Source organism: Passer domesticus, unplaced genomic scaffold, assembly GCF_036417665.1.
Source record: "Passer domesticus isolate bPasDom1 unplaced genomic scaffold, bPasDom1.hap1 HAP1_SCAFFOLD_144, whole genome shotgun sequence".
NCBI lineage: Eukaryota > Metazoa > Chordata > Aves > Passeriformes > Passeridae > Passer > Passer domesticus.
Genome location: NW_026989935.1, coordinates 75313 through 97366, shown reverse-complemented (window position 1 = coordinate 97366; position 22054 = coordinate 75313). Strand labels below are relative to the sequence as shown.

General features: G+C 50.3%; 2 protein-coding genes across 2 annotated transcripts; both read left to right on the top strand.

Moving 5' to 3' along the window:
• Positions 1-1048: 1048 nt before the first annotated feature.
• LOC135291914 (uncharacterized) lies at positions 1049-17524 on the top strand. The gene is made up of 13 exons (XM_064406157.1): positions 1049-1272; positions 7191-7262; positions 7464-7535; positions 7623-7724; positions 8183-8290; positions 9376-9432; positions 9634-9705; positions 9793-9891; positions 10336-10449; positions 11078-11243; positions 11773-11929; positions 12125-12185; positions 17487-17524. The coding sequence occupies exons 1-13, from the start codon at positions 1212-1214 to the stop codon at positions 17522-17524; spliced, it is 1179 nt and encodes a 392-aa protein (XP_064262227.1). The 5' UTR covers positions 1049-1211.
• LOC135291913 (serine/threonine-protein kinase PAK 1-like) lies at positions 17080-21959 on the top strand. Its single transcript, XM_064406156.1, has 5 exons — positions 17080-17847; positions 18664-18712; positions 19953-20062; positions 20891-21008; positions 21843-21959. Exons 3-5 carry the CDS (start codon positions 20019-20021, stop codon positions 21957-21959), a joined length of 279 nt encoding a protein of 92 aa, XP_064262226.1. The 5' UTR covers positions 17080-17847; positions 18664-18712; positions 19953-20018.
• The last annotated feature ends 95 nt before the right edge of the window (positions 21960-22054 follow it).

The window sequence follows — 22054 nt, the reverse complement described above, 5'->3', positions numbered from 1 at the left end:
GTCTCCTCTAGGTTTGTTCCTCCCTCTCGGAGGACCTTAAGAAAAGCATTTGCATTTCAGGTGAATGGATCCCACAGAACCAGGGCTCAGCCTGTGGGGTCAGCAAGCACACACTACTCACCCCTGCGATGGGAGCGGGGCTTGTGTGCAGCAACCAGGAAAGAAGCCTGAAAAGTCATTCCTGAAGACACACCTGTAATTCAACAGCCACAGAAGCTCCTGTCACCTGCTTCCTGCCAGGTTCTCAATGATTATTCTTTTAGCAACATTGACAACATACCTGCTGGAGGGTTAAGACCCTGGAAATCTTCATTAAGCCAAGCTGCTGAAGAAGCCTTCCTAGTATGCTCATCTAGAGGCGAGCACAGATCAGATCAGACCCATTTCCATGGTGTGCTGGGATTCCCCCTCTCCCTTAGAGAACTGGGCACTGCAAGGGGGTCAGGTAAGGCCTTGGCTGCCAGATGTCAGTGGACAAGGCCAAAGCTGCACAGGGGCCTGGGGAGTTCTGGGCTGGCTCTGGTCACTCTCCACCCTCTTTGCAGGCCCTGTGCAACATCCCTGGAGTGGTGGCTGGTGGAGCCCAGGGACCATGGGGGCTCTCTCCCTCCCACACAGGAAACCCTCCCCAAAGCCCTGGGCAAAACCATCCCCAGCACTTCCCAGGGAGCAGGGAGCGCTGTCCCAGGAAAGGGGAGCCAGGCAGCCGGCTCACCTGCTCGCCACACTTGGAGTGGAGCAGCCTGGGCAGCCCTGGTAGACAGGGCCACGGCCAGGAGGAGCAGGAGGAAGAGGCGCAGAGCAAGGGCCATGGTGCCTTGCCCTCTGCCAGTCCCGCAGCTCTTGCTGCCACCGCTGTCCCGACACCGCTGTCCCAATGTCAGCACCGCTGCTGCCACCGCCGCTGCTGCCGCAACAGTTGTGCTCCAGGACTGACTGCTGGCTCCTTGTGCTGCTGTGCAACCATGGGGCTCTGGCACCTCTGTGATCTCACAGCCTTCTGTGACCTCATGGCCAGGGTCAAATTGTTTTTGGAGCTGGATCTGCCTTCTTCGCAAGGGAACTCATCCTGTCCAGCTGCTCTGCCCAAGGGCTGTGACACAGTCCCAGCTCAGCTGATCTCACTGGTTGGGGCATGAAGGGATGCAGAGCAGCCCTGCCGAGAAGGACTTGGTGTTGCAGCCAGATGAGAGGCTGGACATGAGCCAGCCATGTGCATCCAAAGGACAGTGCCCAGCAGGTTGAAGGAGGTGATTCCCCACCTCTGCTCAGGTGAGACCCTACTGGGAGTACTCTGGAAGAGGTTTTATAGTGATTTCTGTGAGCCATCGAGAAGTTTGATAACAAGATCCATGTTTACCCCTGAAAGAATTTCCTACCAATGTTTTTGACATGAAAACCAAGAAAGAAAGAATAAATAAGAGAAACCTGCAAATCCCTCTTCCATTGAGCATTTTGCTTGTCTCTCGTGACCAATGAATAAAGTGTAAACTTAAGAGCTTTGTAAAAATGGAGAAAAAGCGTGCAGGCTAGAATAAAAACAGGGTTTGAAGCCTTCTGGAAATGGACTGTGTTGCTTTGTAGTGTCTCGGTCTCTACCACGACAGAGTACTGCATCCTGCTCTGGGTCCCCAAGACAGGAAGGACATGGACCTGTTGGATCTAGTCCAGAGAAGGGACAAAATGCTCTGAGGGCTGGAGCCCTTCTGCTTTGGAGACAGGCTGGGAGAGCTAGCAGTGTTCAGCCGGGAAGAGAGAAGACTCCAGGGACACCTGATTGCTGCCTTTCAGTGCCTTCTGGGGGCTTGTAAAGAGATGGGACAGAATTTTTAGTAGAGTCTTTTGTGACCAAACCGAGGGGGAATGGTTTTAATCTATAAGATGGTCAATTCAGACTAGATGAAAGAAACACATTTTTTACACTGTTTGTTATGAAAACCTGGCACAGGTTGCCCAGAGAGGTGGACATCCATCCCTGCAGACATTCAAACTCCTGCTCTGAGCAACCTGACCTAGTTCAAGCTGTCCCTGCACACTGCAGGCCATTGGGACTAGATGGCCTTTAAATGTCCCTTCCAAGCCAAGCCATTCTGTGCTCCAGTGCACCATCAAAGCAGTGCTGCATTAGTGCTGGGCTGATTATGCTGGCACCTGTATTTTGGTACTTGTGCCATTTAACAATTGGCCACGAGAGGATTGATGGGCTGGGCAGTGAAGTCTGCAAATAACACACAGTGTGCTCTAGGAGAAACAGGAGAGGAACACGGCTTCCGGTTCAGATAAATGCCAGCATTTTGCTTCCCATTCCTGGTTAGAGAAATAAAGGAATGTCCTGAAGATCCCTTCATGTGGGTTCATTATTGGCCGTATCAGTACTTGTGTTCTGTAAAACAGGTTAAGTTGTTACAGCTTCTTGCCCCATTTATCCCTGGATAAAACCCAAATACTGCATTGCTCCTTGTCTATTTTCTTCCAAGTCAGGGCAAATTTTTTTCATTTCTGAGTGGGACATATTCATCTGTTCACAAGCAAATTCCTCTTGCCACTCACACAATGGCAAGACTGCTTTGTTGCTCTAATCGGACTGTAATTAAGGCCTATCTCTCACTAGAATTAAAGCTGATGCATTGGGAGGCAAAGTGTTCAGTCATTTCTCCTGGAGTCTGACACTGTAGAGAGTTGTTCTGTAAGTAAATGACATCTGAAGACAGGTGTAGTCTACCATACTTCTGGCATACTAGAAGTGAGAAAAAACCCTTTGAATCAGGATTTTATCCTTTCTTCCTCCACCTCCTCCTCCCAGGAATTTTAATCTCTGAGGTCTAAGCTCTTCAGCTGCCTCACAAACATTGTTTTAATTCAGACAGGTATCCATGCAGTGAGCCACAAATCAGGACCGTGGTGTGAACCTTGAAGCAATGTAGGTTTATAGCACTGAAAATAATAATCCAATACCCAGGTTAAGCCAAGCCTATTGGTTATTTCCCAAATAACTCTACGTATCCTCAGTGATGTTTCAAAAACGATCATTGTGAAAGCTAGGAGTGGGGAGAGAGAATGTTATCGAAATTAGAAATAGAGCTTTCTCAGATCTTTATATTCCTATAAAAAGAGAGTCCAAACTATTCATCTATGGAACATTAAGTAAGAAGTGAACAAAAGACTGTCAAAATAATTGCTTGGGGAACAAAAAACCCATAAATAAAAACAAGCTTAAATGTAGATAATAAGTAAACCATCATGCAGAGATAAAAAACAGACCTGCCAAAACTAAAACCAATAAGGCTGTTTCATCTGTCTCAATTAAAAAAAAAAAAAAAAACAAACAAAAAACAAACAAAAAAAACCCTGAAAATAATCAGAGATTCTCAAGGGCATTTACTATATATAGAAACTTCCTGGTATTGGGAAAAACATGAAGGAAAGTGTAGCATGCAATTCACAGATGTAACCTAGAATTTGTTAGGGAGGGCCAGGGGTGGCAGTGGCTGCTCAGGGATGGCTTTGGCCCGTGTCCCTGGCAGCAGCCACTGCCCAAGCAGCTGCGCTGCCCCCGGACTCTCCTCCCGGCCTGCTGGGCTTTGTTGGCTGGCACAGCCTGTGCCAAGTGCCGGCAAGGTGCCTGCAGGCCCCAGCTCTGGGGGAAACAGAGACCGTCCTGCCCGTATCCACCGTGCTGCCAGCTCAGCAGTGCAGCACAGCACGGGCTCACGCTTCCCATCACTCCCACAGATGCGGCCGACTCCACAACACGTGTTTCCCATGCCCAGAAGAGCCTCAGAATGGGTTGCTGTTGGGGAACCCTCTGTTTGCATGTGATAAGGGCAAGTCTGGCTATCTGTTTCTGCCAGGAAATTATTTGGAAGTGCTCAACTGAACCTCAACTCAGAGTTTCGGCACTGCAGTTCATGTCTTTGATTGTAATTCGGTCCTAGCAGTCAGTTTTATACCCCTCCCCTTATTTACTATTGCTATAGCATATTTTATTACCAATGGGTTGCTCCTTTACCCCATGTGTTGGTTTTGCCCCACTTGTCCATCTCTCCAAAGACCTGCCCTTTTGTTCACTGTTCCTCCTCCCATTGCATGTCAGTCCCTCTCCAAGCCTGCCCCTTGCTCTAGAAATTTTCCTATCAATTTTGTATCCTTCGGAACCCCATTGGTTTGTTTAAGTTCTTCCCCTCCCCTGTAATCCCCAATTGGTTTAAACCTTGTATTCCCCGCCTGGTGTTCCACCCTCAGTTTCTCCCAATTGGCTAAAGATTGGATCCTCCCCTGGGACCCTGCCAGGTTTGTAAGTTGGTGTATGCCTTTAGTGCAGTGTTGGCCTGGCCCTGATGGTCTGTAGAATAATCACCTTAGGAAAACATAGAGCAGACCTCACCCTGTTCCTTGTCCCTACCCTCAGGGCAGTCCTACCCCCAAGGCAGTCCACCTGTGTTGTAGAGCAGCTGTGCCCTGCAGCCACAGCCCAGATTCGACAGTATTCTGGGGGCGGCCCAGTGCCACTGTGGGTGTGGGCAGCTAGTGGGGCTGAAGAAATGGGGCAGCACAGCACTTCCCAAATCAGCTCTGGGCCCTGCTATGCAGGAGGGTCCCTGTGTGCCACTGGCAGCTGGGGCCTCAGCCACCTCCTCTCTTCACAGGTGCTCCTCTCCATCTCCAGAAGACCAGCCTAATAACGCAGGCAGCGAGAATTTGAGCCATGACCTCAGCTCTCCACTTCTGCCCCTATCTGCCCTGCCATGGCTGCAGCAGTGTCACGAGGCCATCCCAAAACCCACCGCTCCTCAATGAGAACCTCTGCCCCTGAGCCCCCTGGTCCTGTTCCCCGGCCAGGACTGAAGGTGGGCAGCCCTTGCCTGGCAGGGCAGGGCGTGGCCCACATTTTATATTCAAATAAAGAGTTGGAGTTTTCACAGTTATGTCGGGTGGTAGCACCAGCAAAGCCCACCCGGCAGCAGCAGTGGCTGAGCTCCGTGCCCAGGAGCAGCCGTGGATGGCCACGGTGTGGGCAGGCAGGAGCCAGGCAGGGGCTGCTGTGCCCAGCAGCGGGGCCCCGAGGGGATGGGGGAGCCCATGCTGATCATCCCTGGGCTGAGGGCACATTTCCTTCTGTGGGATCATCTGAGCCTGGACCTGAAGAGGCACAAAGGGATATTTTGGGTTGCCTGATGAGGGTTCCAGGAGTCCCGCATGTTTTAAATGAATTAGCTTTTTTTGATTAATAAGGAGAATTTATTCCATAATTAAAATTCAGTCGTAGAAAATCTAGAAGCAAATATCAGATTGGCCCTGAACCAGGCTAACAGCGTCAGGTGAGACAGGTGGGGCATTTCTCTCCCCTGTGCATCACGAAGGGACAGCTCTATCAAAGTCTTTTTTGTTCATTTCCAAGCTCCAGGCGGTGTGGAGTGCAGGAGTTTTTCTGCTTTCTTATGGTTGTTTTTATCCTTTTTGCATATTCATGTATTTTTTCCTTTCTTGCTGCTGCTCTTGCTGAGAGTTTCCCCAAAACTGGTAAAAGATTCACTTTGTTAGAGGAAAATGCAATATGCATTCTAGGAGGCACACATTTATCTTATAGATGATGCAAATCGAATGCACATTGCAGAGGTTTGGTCAGACAAATAATCTTCTGGAATCAGCATTCCTGGGGACGAATATTCAGGCTAGGATTTTGGTGCATGTTGATTGCCCGGAACCCTCCTTTGTTATGCTAGGATTTTCATTAGGCGAGATTACTGTAGTCTCAGCATGAATTTGTGCATACAATCTATCAGAATCCCTCCCTTTCTCTATTAATTTATTAAATTTGTACTTTTAGGATACACTTTGACAAAGCTTACTTATTTTCTAATTCTAGGTTTAGTATTTATAAAACTTGACAACTACACTTTCATACTACTAGTCAGGGTATAAAATTAACAGCTCTTCTCATAAGGTAGATTATACTAAATCTTTAATTTCTTTTCTTTGGATTGTCAATTATATTTTTTTATATCAATGCATGTGCTTATTGTAATTTAGATATATTTTGACTCCATAGTCGTTTAAGGCTGGTAATATTTGTAAAATAAGTTTTTCATGTTTTCTTATGTTGCCTGCTAAAATGTGTCTTTATAACTGTCTCATGTTCTTGTTTTCTAATTCTTGAGCAATTTGCTTTATTCTACTCTCAGGATTTATTTCTTCTCTAGCTCTTCCAGAACAAAAAGTTTTAATATATTGCTTACAAATTTTGCCATTTTATTCTTTTTGCTATATTTCACATTTTCTTTTTTGCAGTGTCTTTTACTACTCATAGTGCACATTCTGAATTTGTTAACATTATAGCGTACTGCACTAACTTGGGAGTGTGCATATGGCTCATTCTTTTTGGGCTTGGATGACTAATACAGTAACAATAATCCTCTGCAGTTTTAACACTCTAGCTCTCTCAAAGCCCCTTTGGGTTGCAGCCAAAGGGCCAAGATGTGTATCTTCTTGGTAGCAGAGCTTACACCTTGGAATCTAGTCACTGGTGTCATTCTTCTCATTCTCAGTATTTACTTCATAAGATTTATAAGAGCCTTTTAAATTGTTTTTCAGGATTTAGGATAGCATCTGCTTATTTCTAATTGTTATAGTTTTATTTCTTTGACATTTTAGCTCTGAAGTTGTAATTAGTCTGTACACTTCTCTTTCTTTCAGCTATACTTGGCTGTTTTCCTTTATTTTAATTTGATCCTTATTAAATATCTAACGGCTTTTGTTATATCCTATCTGATTTAATGTTACTTTTAGTGTTTCTTGGAACTTAAATCTGGTTTGTATCTTATATACTTAATTTTTTCCCAATTTTTCACGAATCATATTATTGTTCTAATATATTCTTTACAGTGTTTCATTAGCTTTTACTTCTATTTCTTTAGTCTGTTATAACAAAAGCACTAAAATATTTTATTTTTTGAAATAAATTTGCATATCACACCTTAAATATTCAGTTCACTTAAAACAACCTCATGAATAATACAGTTTAAAATAAAATATTTTACTTCTCCTAACAATGGGTTTTACAGCTTACAAGCTTAGGTATTAACATGCATCAGTCTATTTTACTTCAAGGAGTAGTGGTGACTTTTTAGTGAGGTTTGGCTGGTGTTTCTGTTGGTGGATTTAGAGGTTTTCTGTCCTGTCTTTCTTTGCAGCTGAACCTGCTGGTGAAGGTGGTGCAGCTTCCCAAGCCACATCCAGGACTGAGGCTCTGGGAGATGCTGAGGGTAGGTCAAGGCCTTTCCCCTGGGAGAGCTGCCAGCTCAGAGGCCAAAGCTGGGCCAGTGAGGCAGCGCTGCAGGTGCCAGCACAGAACCATGCACGTGTGTGCCCTCGCCCTGCGCGATCCCCTCACCGCTCCTGCGGCTCAGTGGTGCCCGTGCAGATCAGCAGAGATGGCAGAAGCTTCTGTGGCTGTTGTGTTACAGGTGTGTCTGCAGGGAGGACTTCTCCAGCTCCTTTGCTGATTCCTACACAGAAGCCTGGCAACCATGGCAGGGGTGAGTAGTGTGTCCCTGCTGACCCCTCAGGCTGAGCCCTGCTTTTGTGGGATCCATTCCTGGGAAATGGAACTACTTTCTCTTAAGGTCCTCCACCAGAAGAGATCAAAGACATGGCAGACAAGAAATTCCAGAATCCATTAGAAATTATGTGGCAAATGCTGAAGGAAGTGCTGCAGAGAGGACAAGGTGGGTGCATTTGCCTCATGCTTCCCCTGGCACACAGGAGCCGGGGGCTTTGGCTGCACATCTGGACACGCCGTGCCCGGCACCGCGGGAAGGGATCCATGGCAGCCTCGCTGCCCCGCTGCTGCTTTCACGCCCTGCAGGGCTGTTTTCCAGCCTGGCCTGGCTGCAGCTTCAGCCCAGCCTCTGCAGGAAGGCATTTGGCATCAGCTGTCAGGCAGCCCTAATTGCACCACAGTCCATGCCCACGCTCAGATTCCCTGCAATTTCCTGGTGTCCAGGCAGATCAGATATTGAGGCTGTTTGGGGAAGGAAGCAGCCCTGGGTTGTCCCAAAATCCTGGTTGTTTTCTGATCCTCATCCATTCCTTTCACAAGTGATGCCTCCTGAAATTGTCACCTTCCCCATTCCCAGTGAGGAATGTTTCCATCTGATCCAGCTGTTTCTTTTCCATTCTCCAGAAATGAAAGGAGAGCCTGTGCAGATGGAAGCACTCCCCAGAGGAAGCAGTGGTTCCGTGCCAGCCTCTGCTGCAGGAAGGGAGGTGATGCCAGGCACAGGCACAGGAGGTAATTGCTGTGCCTCTGGGCCTGAGCCCTGCTGAGGCTTGAGCTGCCCTCTCTGCTGCTTGGCAGTGCGGGCACAGCCTGGACTAGAGCAGCACAGCCCAGGGGAATTATCCCGAGCAGGCTCAGGGCACTGAGCAGTCCTGCTGGGGTCCCTCCATGGGAGACATGTCCTGAAACCTGGCAGCGACTGCACGGGGTGCCCACGGTGGGGAAAGGAGAGAGGGGAGAGCAAGGCTCCAGTGTTTCCTGAGAGGGCCTGGCTATTTGCCCTTGGGCTGTGGGAGGTGTCGAGGCAGAAGGAGCGGAGCGCAGGAGGGACAGAGGGAGGGAGCGACAGCTGTGGCACTGCCTGCTGCAGTTTTCCCCAGGGCTTTTGTGAGGATTTCTTTTGTATGTGAAGGAGAGAGGCCCGGGGCCATGCGCTGCTCCAGCCACCCCTCCCAGGGATGTTGCCGAGGGCAGGGAAAGAGTGTGGAGAGTGACCAGGAGCCAGCCCAGAGCTCCCCAGGCCCCTGTGGAGCTTTGGCTATGTCCATTCACATCTGGCTCCCACGGCCTTAGCTGAATCCCTGGCAGTGCCCAGTTCCATGTGGCAGAAGGGGATCCCAGAATGCCATAGATATCATTCTGATTTCTGCTCCCTTCTAGTCTGGAATCGTGACATGGGTTTTTTGGAAGCCCTGCTGGAAAATGGCTTGAAATTCCTGGAGGATTCTGGAGGCTATTCCTCCGTGTGCCTTTCTTGACAGAATAATTAGGATCAATGTGACAAGAGCTCTGTCATAAACCATTTCCCTTAACATTATGTAAGGGCTGAAGGATTCTGAAAATCTTGCCCTGCTCCCTTCTGGCGCCCTGAGTGGTCCCACTGGATCGCTGTCAGTGGGACGAAGGAGCATTTAGCTTTCAGTCTTCCTCCCCTGTGCAATGCCAGTGTGTCCTTCCATGTGCTCTGTGCAGCCAGGGAGAAGAGCAGAGAGGGAAGGGGCCGGGTCCAGGGCTGTGCCCCAGGCCTGTGTCTTGCCTGCAGCCTGAGGATCTCCTGCAGTGCCACAGGAGCTCTTCTGTCCTGCCTTTCTTTGCAGCTGAACCTGCTGGTGAAGGCCCCACATCCAGGACTGAGCCTCTGGGAGATGCTGAGGGTAGGTCAAGGCCTTTCCCCTGGGAGAACTGCCAACTCAGAGCCCAAAGCTTGGCCAGGGAGGCATCGCTGCAGGTGCCAGCACAGAACCATGCACGTGTGTGCCCTTGCCCTGCACGATCCCCTCACCGCTGCTGCGGCTCAGTGGTGTCCGTGCAGATCAGTAGAGATGGCAGAAGCTTCTGTGGCTGTTGAGTTACAGGTGTGCCCACAGGGAGGACTTCTCCAGCTCCAGGGCTGGATGCTTGGCCCCAACCCAGCTCCCATGGCAGGGGTGAGTAGTGTGTCCCTGCTGACCCCACAGGCTGAGCCCCGCATTTGTGGGATCCATTCCTGGGAAATGGAACTACTTTCTCTTAAGGTCCTCCAAAAGGAAAGACCCAAGATACTGCAGCCAAAAAGTCTCATGAGTCAGATGAATTCCTGACACAAACACAGAAGGAAGCACCCCGAGGACAAGGTGGGTGCATTTCCCTCGTGCTTCCCCTGGGACTCAGCAGCCAGGGGCTTTGGCTGCACATCTGGACACGCCGTGCCCGTCACAGAAGGAAGGGATCCATGGCAGCCTCGCTGCCCCGCTGCTGCTTTGACGCCCTGCAGGGCTGTTTCCCAGCCTGGCCTTGCTGCAATTCCTCCCCAGCCTCTGCAGGATGGAATTTGGCATTAGCTGATAGGGTGCCCCAACTGTACTGTGGGCCTGAGATCCCCTGCCATTTCCCAATCTCTGAGAAGATCAGGAGGTGCAGCTGTTTGCACAAGGGAGTGCACTGGCCCAGCCCCAATTACCTGGGCTGTTTCCTGATCTTTACCTGTGACTTAGACAAGCATTGCCACAGGAAGGTGCCACCTCCCCAGTGGGGAATATTTCCATTTAATCCAGTTGTCCCTTTTTTCCTTTTTCAAGTGATGGACCAAAAGGCTGTTCAGGAGGAGGAACACTCAGAGAGAAGCAGTGGCTCATTGGCAGCCCTAGCTGCAGGAAGGAAGGCGATGGCAGACACGGGCACAGGCACAACAGGTAATTGCTGTGCCGGGCTCAGGCCTGGCCGGGGCTGTGTGGCAGCAGCTCTTCCCCCAGGGCCTGCCCTTGCCCGGCCCGGCAGCAGCCAAAGCTGGAGGCGTCTCGGCTTCCAGGCCTCTGGAGCTGGTTCAGAGCCCCGGGGAAACGGGACTGGTGCAGCAACGTCCTTCCCGCTGCAGCTGCTGCGGAGCTGGCCCTGAGTGCCCAGAGGCCCAAGGCACAGGAGCAGCCCCGAGCGGGAGCCCTGCCGCCAGCCCAGGGCCAGAGCCAGCCCTGGCTCCCGACTGGGCAGGGGCTGCGCTGGGTCCTGACAGGGCCTGAGCCTGTCCCCTGGGGCTGGGGGAGCTGTCACGGGGCAGGGAGGGCCAGGGCTGGCAGTGGCTGCTCAGGGATGGCTTTGGCCCCTGTCCCTGGCAGCAGCCACTGCCCAAGCAGCTGCGCTGCCCCCGGGCTCTCCTCCCGGCCTGCTGGGCTTTGTTGGCTGGCACAGCCTGTGCCAAGGGCCGGCAAGGTGCCTGCAGGCCCCAGCTCTGGGGGAAACAGAGAACGTCCTGCCCGTATCCACCGTGCTGCCAGCTCAGCAGTGCAGCACAGCACGGGCTCACGCTCCCCATCGCTCTCACAGATGCAGCTGGCACCACAAGACCTGTTCCCAATGCCCAGGATGGCCTCGGAAGGGGTTTCTGTCAGGGAACAGGCTGCTGGCTAGGGTTTCTGGCAGGCATGCTTTATTTGGAGCTTGTCTTCATGTTGTGCTGCATTGGAATCTGGTATTCCTGGAACAGAAAACAGTGAGTGTTTTGTGCTCTCCCCCTCCAACAGCTTCTATTGAAAGTCCAGCGTGGACAGGGAACAGTCCCATTGAGGCTGCAGTGGGGTTGTGGCCAGTCTGTGATTGTCCAAATAACTCTGCTGAGGGTTCTGCTGCTGCCCAGTGCTTCCATTGGCCTCTCAATTGCTGGGCCTTGTCCTGGGGGCCCCGCTGGGGCTGCAGCCAGAGCTGGCTCCCACTGAGGCTGCCTGGCCAAGAGCAGCCCCAGGGGCACGCGGCAGAGGCAGAGGGAGGTGGGGAGGAGAAAGAGCAGGGCCGAGGTTGCCCTTGAAAGGCAGAGGCGCTCTGGGGCCCGCTCCTGGCCAGGGACCCTGCCCAGAGCCGTGCCCTGCTGGCCGGGGCCTTGAGGGGCAGCTGTCCAGCTGGGCCCAGCTGTGCCAGCAGCTCCAGCCGTGCTGGGGAGCCTTGCCAGCTCTGGGCCCTGCTGTGCACGAGGGTCCCTGTGTGCCACCGGCAGCTGGGGCCTCGGCCACCTCCTCTCTGCACAGGATCACCTCGGGACAGGAGTTGGAAGACGGTGGCTGCACCTCACACCGACAGCGTGAGCAGCTCCTCCAGCAGCAGGAACGGCCTGGACAGCCCTCTCAAGTGTTCTGTGAGGAGGACCCCAGAACAATCGTCGACAAGGAAGCCTCTTATTGCCCCGTAGATCCCACTGCCACCTGCTCTCCCCATGGGCCTTCCCAAGCTTCCTTTATTCCTTTTTTTCTCTCCGTCTGTCCCATCCCAGCCAACCCGAGTTCCCCTAGGGACCCCAGGACCAGTCCAACAGCTTCCAGCACCTCCTGACACCAACACATCCCTTCCTCTGCCCCTGAGCCCCCTGGCCTTGCCCTCTAGGCAACACTGAAGGTGACACCCCACCCCCACCCTCCCCGCCCCTCCAACTCCTGCTTGCACGGTAGGCAATGGACCATTCCTGTGTTCAAATAAAGAGATGGATTTGTGTCCTAGTTTGAAAGCAAAACCAGTGTGAGGCTCTCTTGTTTAAACTGCGACCCTTTGGACGAGGACATGAGGCTTGACTCCATTTTGATCAGAAGGCTGATTTATTATGTTATATATTATACTAAAATACTACATTACAACTATACTAAAAGGACAGAGAGAAGAAGATCAGAAGGCTACCAAGACAAGAATAGAATAGGAATCAATAACAAAAACTTGTGACTGCTCACAGCCTTGGCACAGGTGGCTGTGATTGGTCACTGATTGAAAACAATCTACACGAACTAATGGAAGATGCACCCATGGCATTCCACAGCAGCAGATAGCCATTGTTTACATTTCTTTCCTGAGGCTCTCAGCTCCTCAGGACAGGAAAAGTCCCAGCAGAGGCTTTTTCCCTAAATTATCATGGCAACATCTCACCCTTTTAAATTATTAAATTAAATAGAAAAAGAAATGTTTGCAATTTCTTCTACTAGGGCTTTGTAGAAGAGAGAACAACACCTCTTGAGGTTCATCTGTTGCCAATCAAAATCTCAATCATTTGCTGATGTGGAATGGTCAGGGAAATTCTTCACCTGTAGAACATTCAGGGAAATTCTTCACTTGTCAAACATCTAATTATATCATATCACTAAAACAATCTTAAAAAATAAGAAAATGCAAAAACTCATGCAAGGAAAGTTCATTGTTTCAAGTCCAAGCAGCTGAATTTCAGGACAGAGTCCATGGACTGAAGATGTTCTTTTTTGACATCTCTGGAAGTCCCCTTTGGTCCTGAAACAGGCTTGCAGAATTCTGAAACAAAGAACTGCTAAAGAAAACAAGAATTAGCAAACAATTCATTGACAGTCATGAAACAATTCAGAGAAAATTTCTGGAATGCCCTGGCCACAGCCCTTCATTGAACCGCTTGGGCTGAGGCTAATTTTTGGCTTTTCAATGCTTTTGAGCTGCTAGCTCTTTCCACTTTTCTTTATTATTATTATTATTTTTTTTCATTAGAAGAAGAGTAGCAGCAGCAGAGTGTCTCTAGGACCCTTGGGTGGCTCTGGTCCTGGTGGGCGGACCAGAGAACTCAGACTTGGCTCACAGAATGGTGGCCTAGGTTCTTGTGGGGAAAGCAAAGTTTTTGAACTCAGCACTGGACGGGGCGATGGCCCCGGCCCAAGGAAATGAGTTAAACGGCTTAGAACTAGCTTGTGAGGCGGGCTCTGCACGCTCAGAACTTGGTAGGACTATGCTGCTAGTGTTTTGAGAGTAGAAATGACGAAATGTTTTTTTTTTAGAAGCACTGGTGCACACTGGCAGCTGGAGAAGAGAAGTTTTCTCAGGAATTGTTATTTTAGATTTGAGGGTTTCTTGTCTCCAGAGCAAGCGAGCAGTGCTTGCTTTGCTCTGTGTCTCTTGTTTTTGTAAGGTAAATGTTATTTTTTCTGCTTTTTGCTTTTTGGCACTACTTTTATCTCTACTGGGTTGGGAACTAGAGGTAGATGTTACAGGAGCCAACTCCCCCACGCCGCAGGGGCGCTCGGGGGAAGGCAGGCACTTTAACTTCTAGGGAGAAGCTCTCGACTATACGCGAAGTGATTTAAAAACTATATTGATTTTGAACACAGCCAGCCGAACTGCTCCTGCAGTCAGCTGGAGGGTTATGCTTTTTTTACGGAAGGATAGGCTTTTCGCAGGGTTTGATGTGAATGATGGAGTTTCGGAAACCTGCGGGACAACTGGGGTGGGTGGTGCAGGCAGCACGGGCGCTGGTGTCGACTTTTGAGGCGGTCTCGTGGGCTCAGCACCATTCTCAGCAAGCTCTTGCACTGCAATTGGATCGGCAGGGAGCGGCGGGACAGGCGGGGGCGGCGGGCTCGGAGCGGGGTCGGCCCGCGCAGGCGCCGCCTGCACCGTTGCGAATTCAGGTGCCGGCTGGGATGCAGAGAAAGAAGGCACGGAGGCAGCTCCTGCAGCTCCCGGGAGCAGCAGCACAGCCGGGGAATCACTGTTGTTGATCGCGCTGCCTGGCAACACGGGCGGATCGGCGGGAGGCGGTTCCGGGTGCCGCGGCGCAGGCGCAGTCATCAGAGCCGGCGGAGCTGGCTCGGGCGGCTGCGGGGCCGCGGGCGGAGCCGGCTGAGGCGGAGCCGCGGGGTCCGGCGCCTCCCGCGGGGCTGGCTGAGGCGGAGCCGCGGGGTCCGGCGCCTCCCGCGGGGCTGGCTGAGGCGGAGCCGGATCCGCTCCCTCCCGGGGTGGGGGAAGCGGAGAATTTCGCGGCGAAGCGGGCGGGGCCGGCCCGGAGAGCGGCGGGCTCGGTTTTTCATCCCCCCCAAGAGAAGGAGCGGGGGGGGAAGGTAGATCTGTTTGCTCCAAGGGAGCGGAGAAAAACTTTTGCTCAGCTGTGGGCAGTGCGGGGGGAATGCAAACTCGCGGTTCGTCTTCTTTGAGAGGCTTCTCTCATGCCGAAGCTGGCGGGGACAGAACGCGACTGCGCTCCCGAGCCATGATGTCCCCTGCAGCCCGTCCCCATTTCAAGATAACGCCATAAATCAGTACGTGCACTGCATGCATCATTGGGGATGAAACACGCTGGACTATTGTCCACCTAAAAAGAGCGTCCATGAACTCCCAAAAACCTTAATCAAGGGAGTCTACGACATTTGTAATAAATCTATGAAATTTTGCCCATCTGAAGAACTCATAACACCGTCTCTCCAACACACATTGAGGAATTCTGTCCCTGCGTCCCCATCTGCACCAGTGTTTAATAACTTTCTCCTCTGACGCAGTAAACGGAACCTGAGCTTCCGAAGGTACATTTTTCCAACTTTCCTCCCACCTTTTGCGAATGGCAGGATCTTCAGGAAGGGAAAAAATAACAGTACCTTTAGACAGTGTCCTTGTGGATCCAGCTGTGCAGCTCTGCTGCTCTGCGGTCTCTGGACACAATCTCCAGGAAAGTCCAACAGGTTCTCCTGTTTGCCTTGGCTGTGAACTCTGCCCATCTTCAGGGTCTCGTTTCTTCAGCTCCAGGCTAGATTCCATGGTCACTCTTGGGGTGACCATCAGTTTCACACGTCCAGGGGTCACCAGTTCTTGCTTAGACTGAGATCCCTGGTGCGAGGACACGAGGCTTGACTCCATTTTGATCAGAAGGCTGATTTATTATGTTATATATTATACTAAAATACTACATTACAACTATACTAAAAGAACAGAGGGAAGAAGATCAGAAGGCTACAAAGACAAGAATAGAATAGGAATCAATAACAAAAACCTGTGACTGCTCACAGCCTTGGCACAGGTGGCTGTGATTGGTCACTGATTGAAAACAATCTACATGAACTAATGGAAGATGCACCCGTGGCATTCCACAGCAGCAGATAGCCATTGTTTACATTTCTTTCCTGAGGCCCTCAGCTCTTCAGGACAGGAAAAATCCTAGCAGAGGCTTTTTCCCTAAATTATCATGGCAACAAGACAGATATTGTGGATCTCTACAGAAGCCAGTGTTGTGCTTGGGGGCAGCCAGGCAGCACTTTGGGGCATTCCTTTTGCCTTTGAGGGCAGCTGGGAGTGGGTGGGCTTTGCCTGAGCTTCCCTGTGCAGTGAAGACAAGAGCAGGGATTGTTTTGCAAGCAGCAGAAGGCTGCAACCCAGCCAATGCCTCCGTGAAGGTGTGTGTGCTAGTCTGGCCAAACTGATGAGAACATTTGGCTTCCTAGATTCCTTTTAGACTCCTGACCTGTCACCAGCCATTGGAGACAAAATACTTCCCAGAACTTGATTGTCTGTGGGGCTGGTTTAATGCTGGTGTTGTTTTTATGACTGTTAGTACTTCTACTGTTCCTTCTACAGTTTGGGTTTGATAAGAATTCTACATATTGGTTAGCCTGACCTTCTGGATGAGAACATCAAATGATAGCACAAATAAGAGAGGAAGAGGTCTTTTCAATGTGCCCTAAAAGTTAAAATGTTACATTCTTAGAACAATCCCGAGGTATCAGATAGGAAGAGTTGTTTTCAAAGTGCCCCAAAAGAAGAAAACCACCACACTTTTTTTGACAATCCCTGTTTGATATTTTAGTTGTATGCCTAGGAAGATGCATCAAAGAGACACATCCATGTGGCATTTCCAGATAGAAGTGCCCTGCAGGCAATTCTCGGGAGGAAGCCTGCAGCCCCTCTGCTGCATGTTCCTGCAGTACCAGGCACTTTGTCACTGCTAATGCCCAGCTGATAAACACTCTTGGAATACTAAGCATTGGCCTCAATCCCTGCACAGATTCCTGCACTGGAGGAAAGCACACCAAGGCCTTGGTGACTCTGCAGTAGAGCTGAGTTGCTTCTTACAACTAGTAAGGGCTGCCAGTGCAGTGCTGTCAGGGACTGACGGGTCAGGCACAGAGCAGAGCCCAGTTTACTCAGTGTCTGCCATCAGCTGTTGGGACAAAAGGTGGATTGATTGACTCCTCCGTGGGTCTGAAGAGAAAGACAACCATGTTCTGTCTTGAGTGGGGTCAACAGCTTGTAACAGAGCTGGGTGTGCCTCTGGCTTCTTGACAGTGGCTGTCAGTGGCCGTTCGTAGGCTTTGCCAAGCTTTTTGTCATACCTGCCCTGCCACTGACAGCTGCTGTGCCTGCAGGGGCTGGAGCCTTCCTCAGCTGTGGGGTTGCAGCTGCTGCCCCGTTGCTGCAGCTTTGCCTGGGCTGGTGAGAGGATCAGCATCTCCTTTGTGCAGGTGTCTGTGTCACGGCAGCGCCTGAGGACCGGCGCTGTCCTTGTGCCCCGTCTGGGCTGTGCCCTTTGGGAAGATGGGGCACGTGGGTGCTGTTCAAGGGGCCAAGTCCAGTGCCCGTGGCTGCTGCAGCCCAGGCTGAAGACCAGCACTTGTAGTTCTTCACTAAATGAGGAACGGGCAAAGTGGTCTTCAGAACTTAGCCTGCTCCTAAATGAAAAGTGTTCTAATTCTTAGAGTCATTGTTCTTGGATGTAGCATGAGCTGCTGTTCTCTGAAAATGTCAAGGCATTCTTTAGGCAAACTGCTGAGAGGAAGGGAACATCCCCTCCTCTCCTGGAATTCACTTTGCAATATTCTTTCTGCTCTGCAAAAAGCAGATGTTGATAAAAATTCATCCCAGATCCCAGGGTGCACTGAATCTTTGGAAGTATGTAATCTTGTGCTGAATCTCCCAAGAGAGTGTTTCTTCCCAAGAAAATGAAGGCTCCTGATTTTTCAGCCCTCCTTCCCGTTTGTAGATGACAGCCGCTTGCCTTGGTGCCTGTTTGTCTTCTGATTTCTGTCTGCTCTGATGGTTTTTCCATGGGCTTAGTTTCCCCTCAAGGCAACCCTGGAAAGGAGTGTGGGAGAATCAGACTCTGTGCAGAGCTGCCTGTTTTGCTGGGGCTGCTGTTGTTGTTGTTGTTGTTGATGTTATCGTTAGCCAAAAGACCACAAATTGCTCAGAGCCCCAGAGAGTGGAGCTGGGTTTCAGATCTCCTGCAAGCTCAATCTCTCTGTTTTGAACTTTGCTTCTTGCATTTTGTTTCTTTCAGGGTGTGTGGTGAGTGTGGAAGATCCAGAAAAGAAGTACACTGGATGGGAACATCTTGGCAGTGGGTGAGTGCAGCCACACTTATTTCTACAGAACCACAGGCCAGGAATTTTGGTGGTGCAATAGCATGTGGGAAGTCAGGCAAGCTGCAAGCATCTTCAGAGCCTGGCTCCAGATTGTCCCTGTCTCACTACTGAGGCAGTACAAGGCATCATCAAAGATGACTGGATGCTGACAATGTCTTGGCTGCCTCAAGGAGCAGGACCTGGAAGCCCTCCTGTCCCTCCAAGATGGGGCACCAGTTTGCCTATTTTCCCAGGAGACATGGTTTTGTATGATTCAAAGTAATATGGCCACACTCATGAAGGAAGGAAAAGCTGAGAGAGCAGGTTTTGTGTGTTGTTTCCCACCAGACAGCTGTCAGATAACAGCTCTCAGTAGCATTTCTTAGTAGTATTTTTCTGGAAACAATATTCAGTGGTCAGGAAAATAAGAAAGGCTGTGTGGCATTGCCTGAGTTTGGCAGGTAGGATGAAAGGAGAGCAGTGAGAAGGCCCAGCAGCACTGTGTGTTTCATTGCCTGGAAAGGCACGTCACAGGCAGAGATACAAGAAGAAAAAGGCAAAGAAAACCCCCCACATGCATAAGTTAGTGTGTGTATTGGAGAATTCTAGCAGCCCTTTTTCTTCCTGTGGGAGCCAGCTTTTCTCTTGGACACTCTGCATGGCAGAGGGCTGCTGGGCTGCTGTGCCCTTGGCTGAAGAGTAGACAAAGCCCAGTGTTTTAGAGACACTGCAGGCAGCACAGAGCTCCTGCCTGGGCTGCCTTTTGCTCCTCAGCACTGAACAACTTCTCTGTTCTTGCCACTGTTCTGATTCTAGGGGCTTTGGAGCTGTTTATAAGGCCTTCGACACTGCCACAGGACAAGCGGTGAGTGCCCATGCAGATCTTGCAGCTCTTGAGTGCTTTCCCTGTGATGTGATCTGTGGCCAGAGCTTTGGGCCGCCTGTCTTTGCTGCAGAGGCTGTTCTGCAGAAGCAGTCTGTCTAGAGGCAGGCTGCAAAATGCATTTGGGACAGACTTTGTCCTTCCTACCTACCTGAATGAATGCAAGGATGGCCGTGGTGTCTTTCAGAGGACACGCTAGCTTGGACTTACTGGATAAATATGCATAGATTAGCTGATGGCAAGAGCCATCATTCCAGCCCAATTCCTCTTAAGCCCAGGATCAGACACAGATATTTTGTTTTCTATCACGTGATTCAGTTGGAAAATACAATGCAAGCCCTTCAGAAAGAGAGATCTTGTCTGGAGCACAGTTTTGCCTTTCAGTCCTAGGGAACCTAGTTCACATACACACACACCTACACACACAGAGACACAGAGAGACACGTGCACAGATGAATGAGAAGAAGTTGATGAAGAGCCTTAAATAATACAACCTTGTGTTGATCCTGTGTTCCACTAGAGAGATGCTCTCTGTTCTGAACAGGCATGGTGGTGTCTTGGAGAGTCTTGCTGCTCTTTGGGGCTAGAAGTTCCAAGTCCTGAATTCTCCTTTTTGACTCTCAGGAAATACATTCCATCTTCCTTAATAGTAAGGAATTAGAGAAGGTAGTTCCTTATCCAGCTGCAGAGCTGTGCTCAGGAACTGCACTTGGAGGGAGGTCTCGGAGGCGTCCAAAAGCCCCAAGCCCTGTGCTTAGAACTTGGGGCACATCCATAGTGTACCACAGAAAGAGGTATTCATTTTTAAACCCATTCAATAATTTCAAGTCTAAAGATTGTTCTTCAAAGTTGCAAAAGCCAAACTGAAGAAGTGAGGATGTGCTGGGATTGTAACTTTACCTTGAGTCACTTTGCAGTTCTTTTTTGACAGCATTTTCCCCATCATGTTTTATGTGTTTACTCTGGCACACAATTGAATTGGCAGCCATCTCTTCACAGGAGAAAAATTACTTTTGGCTTCCAAAGCGTGTGTAAATGATAATAGTAGTGCTAAATAAAGTCTGTTTGAGAAGCCTGCAGGTGCAGAGGGTGGTGTTAGCGCTTTGTGGTTGATGGTTTAGAGTCCCTTTTTTCCGAGGTGACAAGGCATCCAGGCCCATGAGTGCCAGACAAAGAGGCTCTGGTCATGTCTGTCCCTAAGAGCTTTTGAATGTCATTGTAGGTGGCTGTAAAGGAACTTTATCTCCAGCACCAGGGCTGTGAGGGAGTATTAAAAGAAATCCTGCTCATGAGAGAAAATAAGAACGCCAATATTGTCAGCTACTTAAAAAGGTAAGTAGTTCTGGTGATTTTTTGGGAACGTTCATTTCCATACTTGCAAGGCAAAGATTTAAAAGCTCTTTAGCCACTGGCAGAAAATGGATCTTTCAATGAACATCAATCCACTCCTGCACCAGGCATGGGAGGAGTTTGCATTCTGTCCCCATGAATGCTTCCTTACATAAACAGCTTGAAGATTGCTCTCAGAAACCTGGCTCTCTTACTAAGCCAGCAGCCTGTATGTTCACTTGCTGCATGTGGTTTTGCTGGTTTGGGGCATGATTTTTTCCTAAGTGTTGGAGGAGAAAACATGCCAGAGGTTATGCACCTTGTGCTGTTCCCACTATTTTCCATAGCCTTGCATGCCAAAAGACTAGGCTAGGAGACACATAATTTGCCAGGTCTGAAATTATTTTCCTGTTTGTGACTGTTCTTTCTGCAAGGTTTTCCAAAGGGTGTTGGCAGTGCTGCACAACCACTTGCCTTTAGTAAAAGCTGTGAAAACTGTGTCTCCTTGCTGCTGGAGGGAATGGTGCAATTTGTGTCTGAAGATGATGAAGCAGCTGCTGGGATGTGTCCACTTCCAGATTTATCTTTTTCCTCACTGAACCTCCTTTTCCCACTGCTTGCCACCTAAGCCGTCTCCTTTTCCATGGATGTGCCTTCCTCCTTTAGGTGGCACAGATGGCAGGCACTGGCTAGCCTAGGTGGAGTGTGTCTTCATTTGATTCCATCTTCATTTACCAGTGACCTGGAAACAAAACTCAGCTGTAGTCTTTTCTTCCCCACAGCAATTTAGCTGTGCACGTTCAGCTCCATGCTGTTGCTTTCCTCTTGCAGCTACCTTGTGGATGAGGCTGTCCTGCTGGTGTTGGAATATATGGATGGAGGCTCCTTAGCTGATGTGGTCACCGTGAGAAGGATGGCTGTAGGACACATAGCAACAGTGTGTCGGGAGGTAAGGGGTCCTGCTTGTGCTTGGGATGGCTTGGACAAGGCTAGTCCTTTGAAAGCACTGCAAAGGGAGTGATTCCATGTTCAGAGCTTTCTTTCTGTGTTGCTCTTCTGCTTCAGAGAAGAAAGAGCATCTGGACTGAACTGCCTGCCAGTGTCCCTGCCCTTCCTGTACTCTGTTCTTCACTCTTATCCACCATCATTGAACTCTCTGTCTCTTTTTCCTTTTTATTTTCTGTTCTGCACTTTGCCTCCCCAAGCCTTTGCCCAGAGCCTTTCTGCACTGCCTTCTTTGCCTGTAAGTGCAAAGGTGCTGCTGTGAGAGTTTTAAACCAGAGGCCAAGCCAAAGAGAGACTCATCTGTCACAGGTCTCCACTCCAAAGGATGGCATGGCACCCAGCATGGTGCTTGCTGCTGCAAACTGACAAAAGAGCTACTTCCAAGTCTGCTGTTGAGGCAGCCATAGAACCCTTGTCCTCCAGTCTCCCGACCGACAGTGATCCCCTTGGTATCCAAGGCAGGGACGTTTTCCTCTTTTGGCAAACCATTGTTTGTCGTCCGGACGGGGAGAGCGCATCCGCTGCAGCAGCGCTCATTCTGACTGGCTTTGCAGGGGACAGTCTGGAGCAACGACTGACTGATGCTTCCCCCTCCAAAGCTAATATGCCTTCCCTTGGAAAGATCCTGCTCTCCTAGTGCTGCAGCAGCAAGCTCTTCCTCCTGCTAGCACTCACTGCTCCTTGGAGATCTGTGAATCTTCAGGAGCAGCCTCCTTTTGCATGTGATGAAATCAGATCAGGGTAACTTTTGGCCTCCTGTTTCTTTTTCCCCTGGCAGTGCCTGCAAGGCCTGGCTTTCCTTCATGCCGAGCAGGTGATCCACAGAGACATCAAAAGTGACAACATCCTTCTGGGCTGGGATGGCTCCGTCAGGCTGGGTGGGTATTCCTGCTGAGGCGCGGCGCTGCGGGAGGCGGTGTGGGGCTGCTTTGGAGAGGTGCCGGGTGCCAGCAGTGGCTGCTGAGAGTGCAGGGAGCGCTGTGCAAGCCC

What these genes read in the sequence shown, in the direction of transcription:
- LOC135291913 (XM_064406156.1), top strand. Translation starts at nt 20,019, where the DNA reads ATGAGAGAAAATAAGAACGCCAATATTGTCAGCTACTTAAAAAG. An exon ending in ATTGTCAGCTACTTAAAAAG is followed by an intron (nt 20,063 to 20,890) that starts GTAAGTAGTTCT and finishes TTCCTCTTGCAG; the next exon opens with CTACCTTGTGGATGAGGCTG. An exon ending in TAGCAACAGTGTGTCGGGAG is followed by an intron (nt 21,009 to 21,842) that starts GTAAGGGGTCCT and finishes TTCCCCTGGCAG; the next exon opens with TGCCTGCAAGGCCTGGCTTT.
- LOC135291914 (XM_064406157.1), top strand. Translation starts at nt 1,212, where the DNA reads ATGTGCATCCAAAGGACAGTGCCCAGCAGGTTGAAGGAGGTGATTCCC. An exon ending in GCCTGGCAACCATGGCAGGG is followed by an intron (nt 7,536 to 7,622) that starts GTGAGTAGTGTG and finishes CTTTCTCTTAAG; the next exon opens with GTCCTCCACCAGAAGAGATC. An exon ending in GGAAGCACCCCGAGGACAAG is followed by an intron (nt 9,892 to 10,335) that starts GTGGGTGCATTT and finishes TCCTTTTTCAAG; the next exon opens with TGATGGACCAAAAGGCTGTT.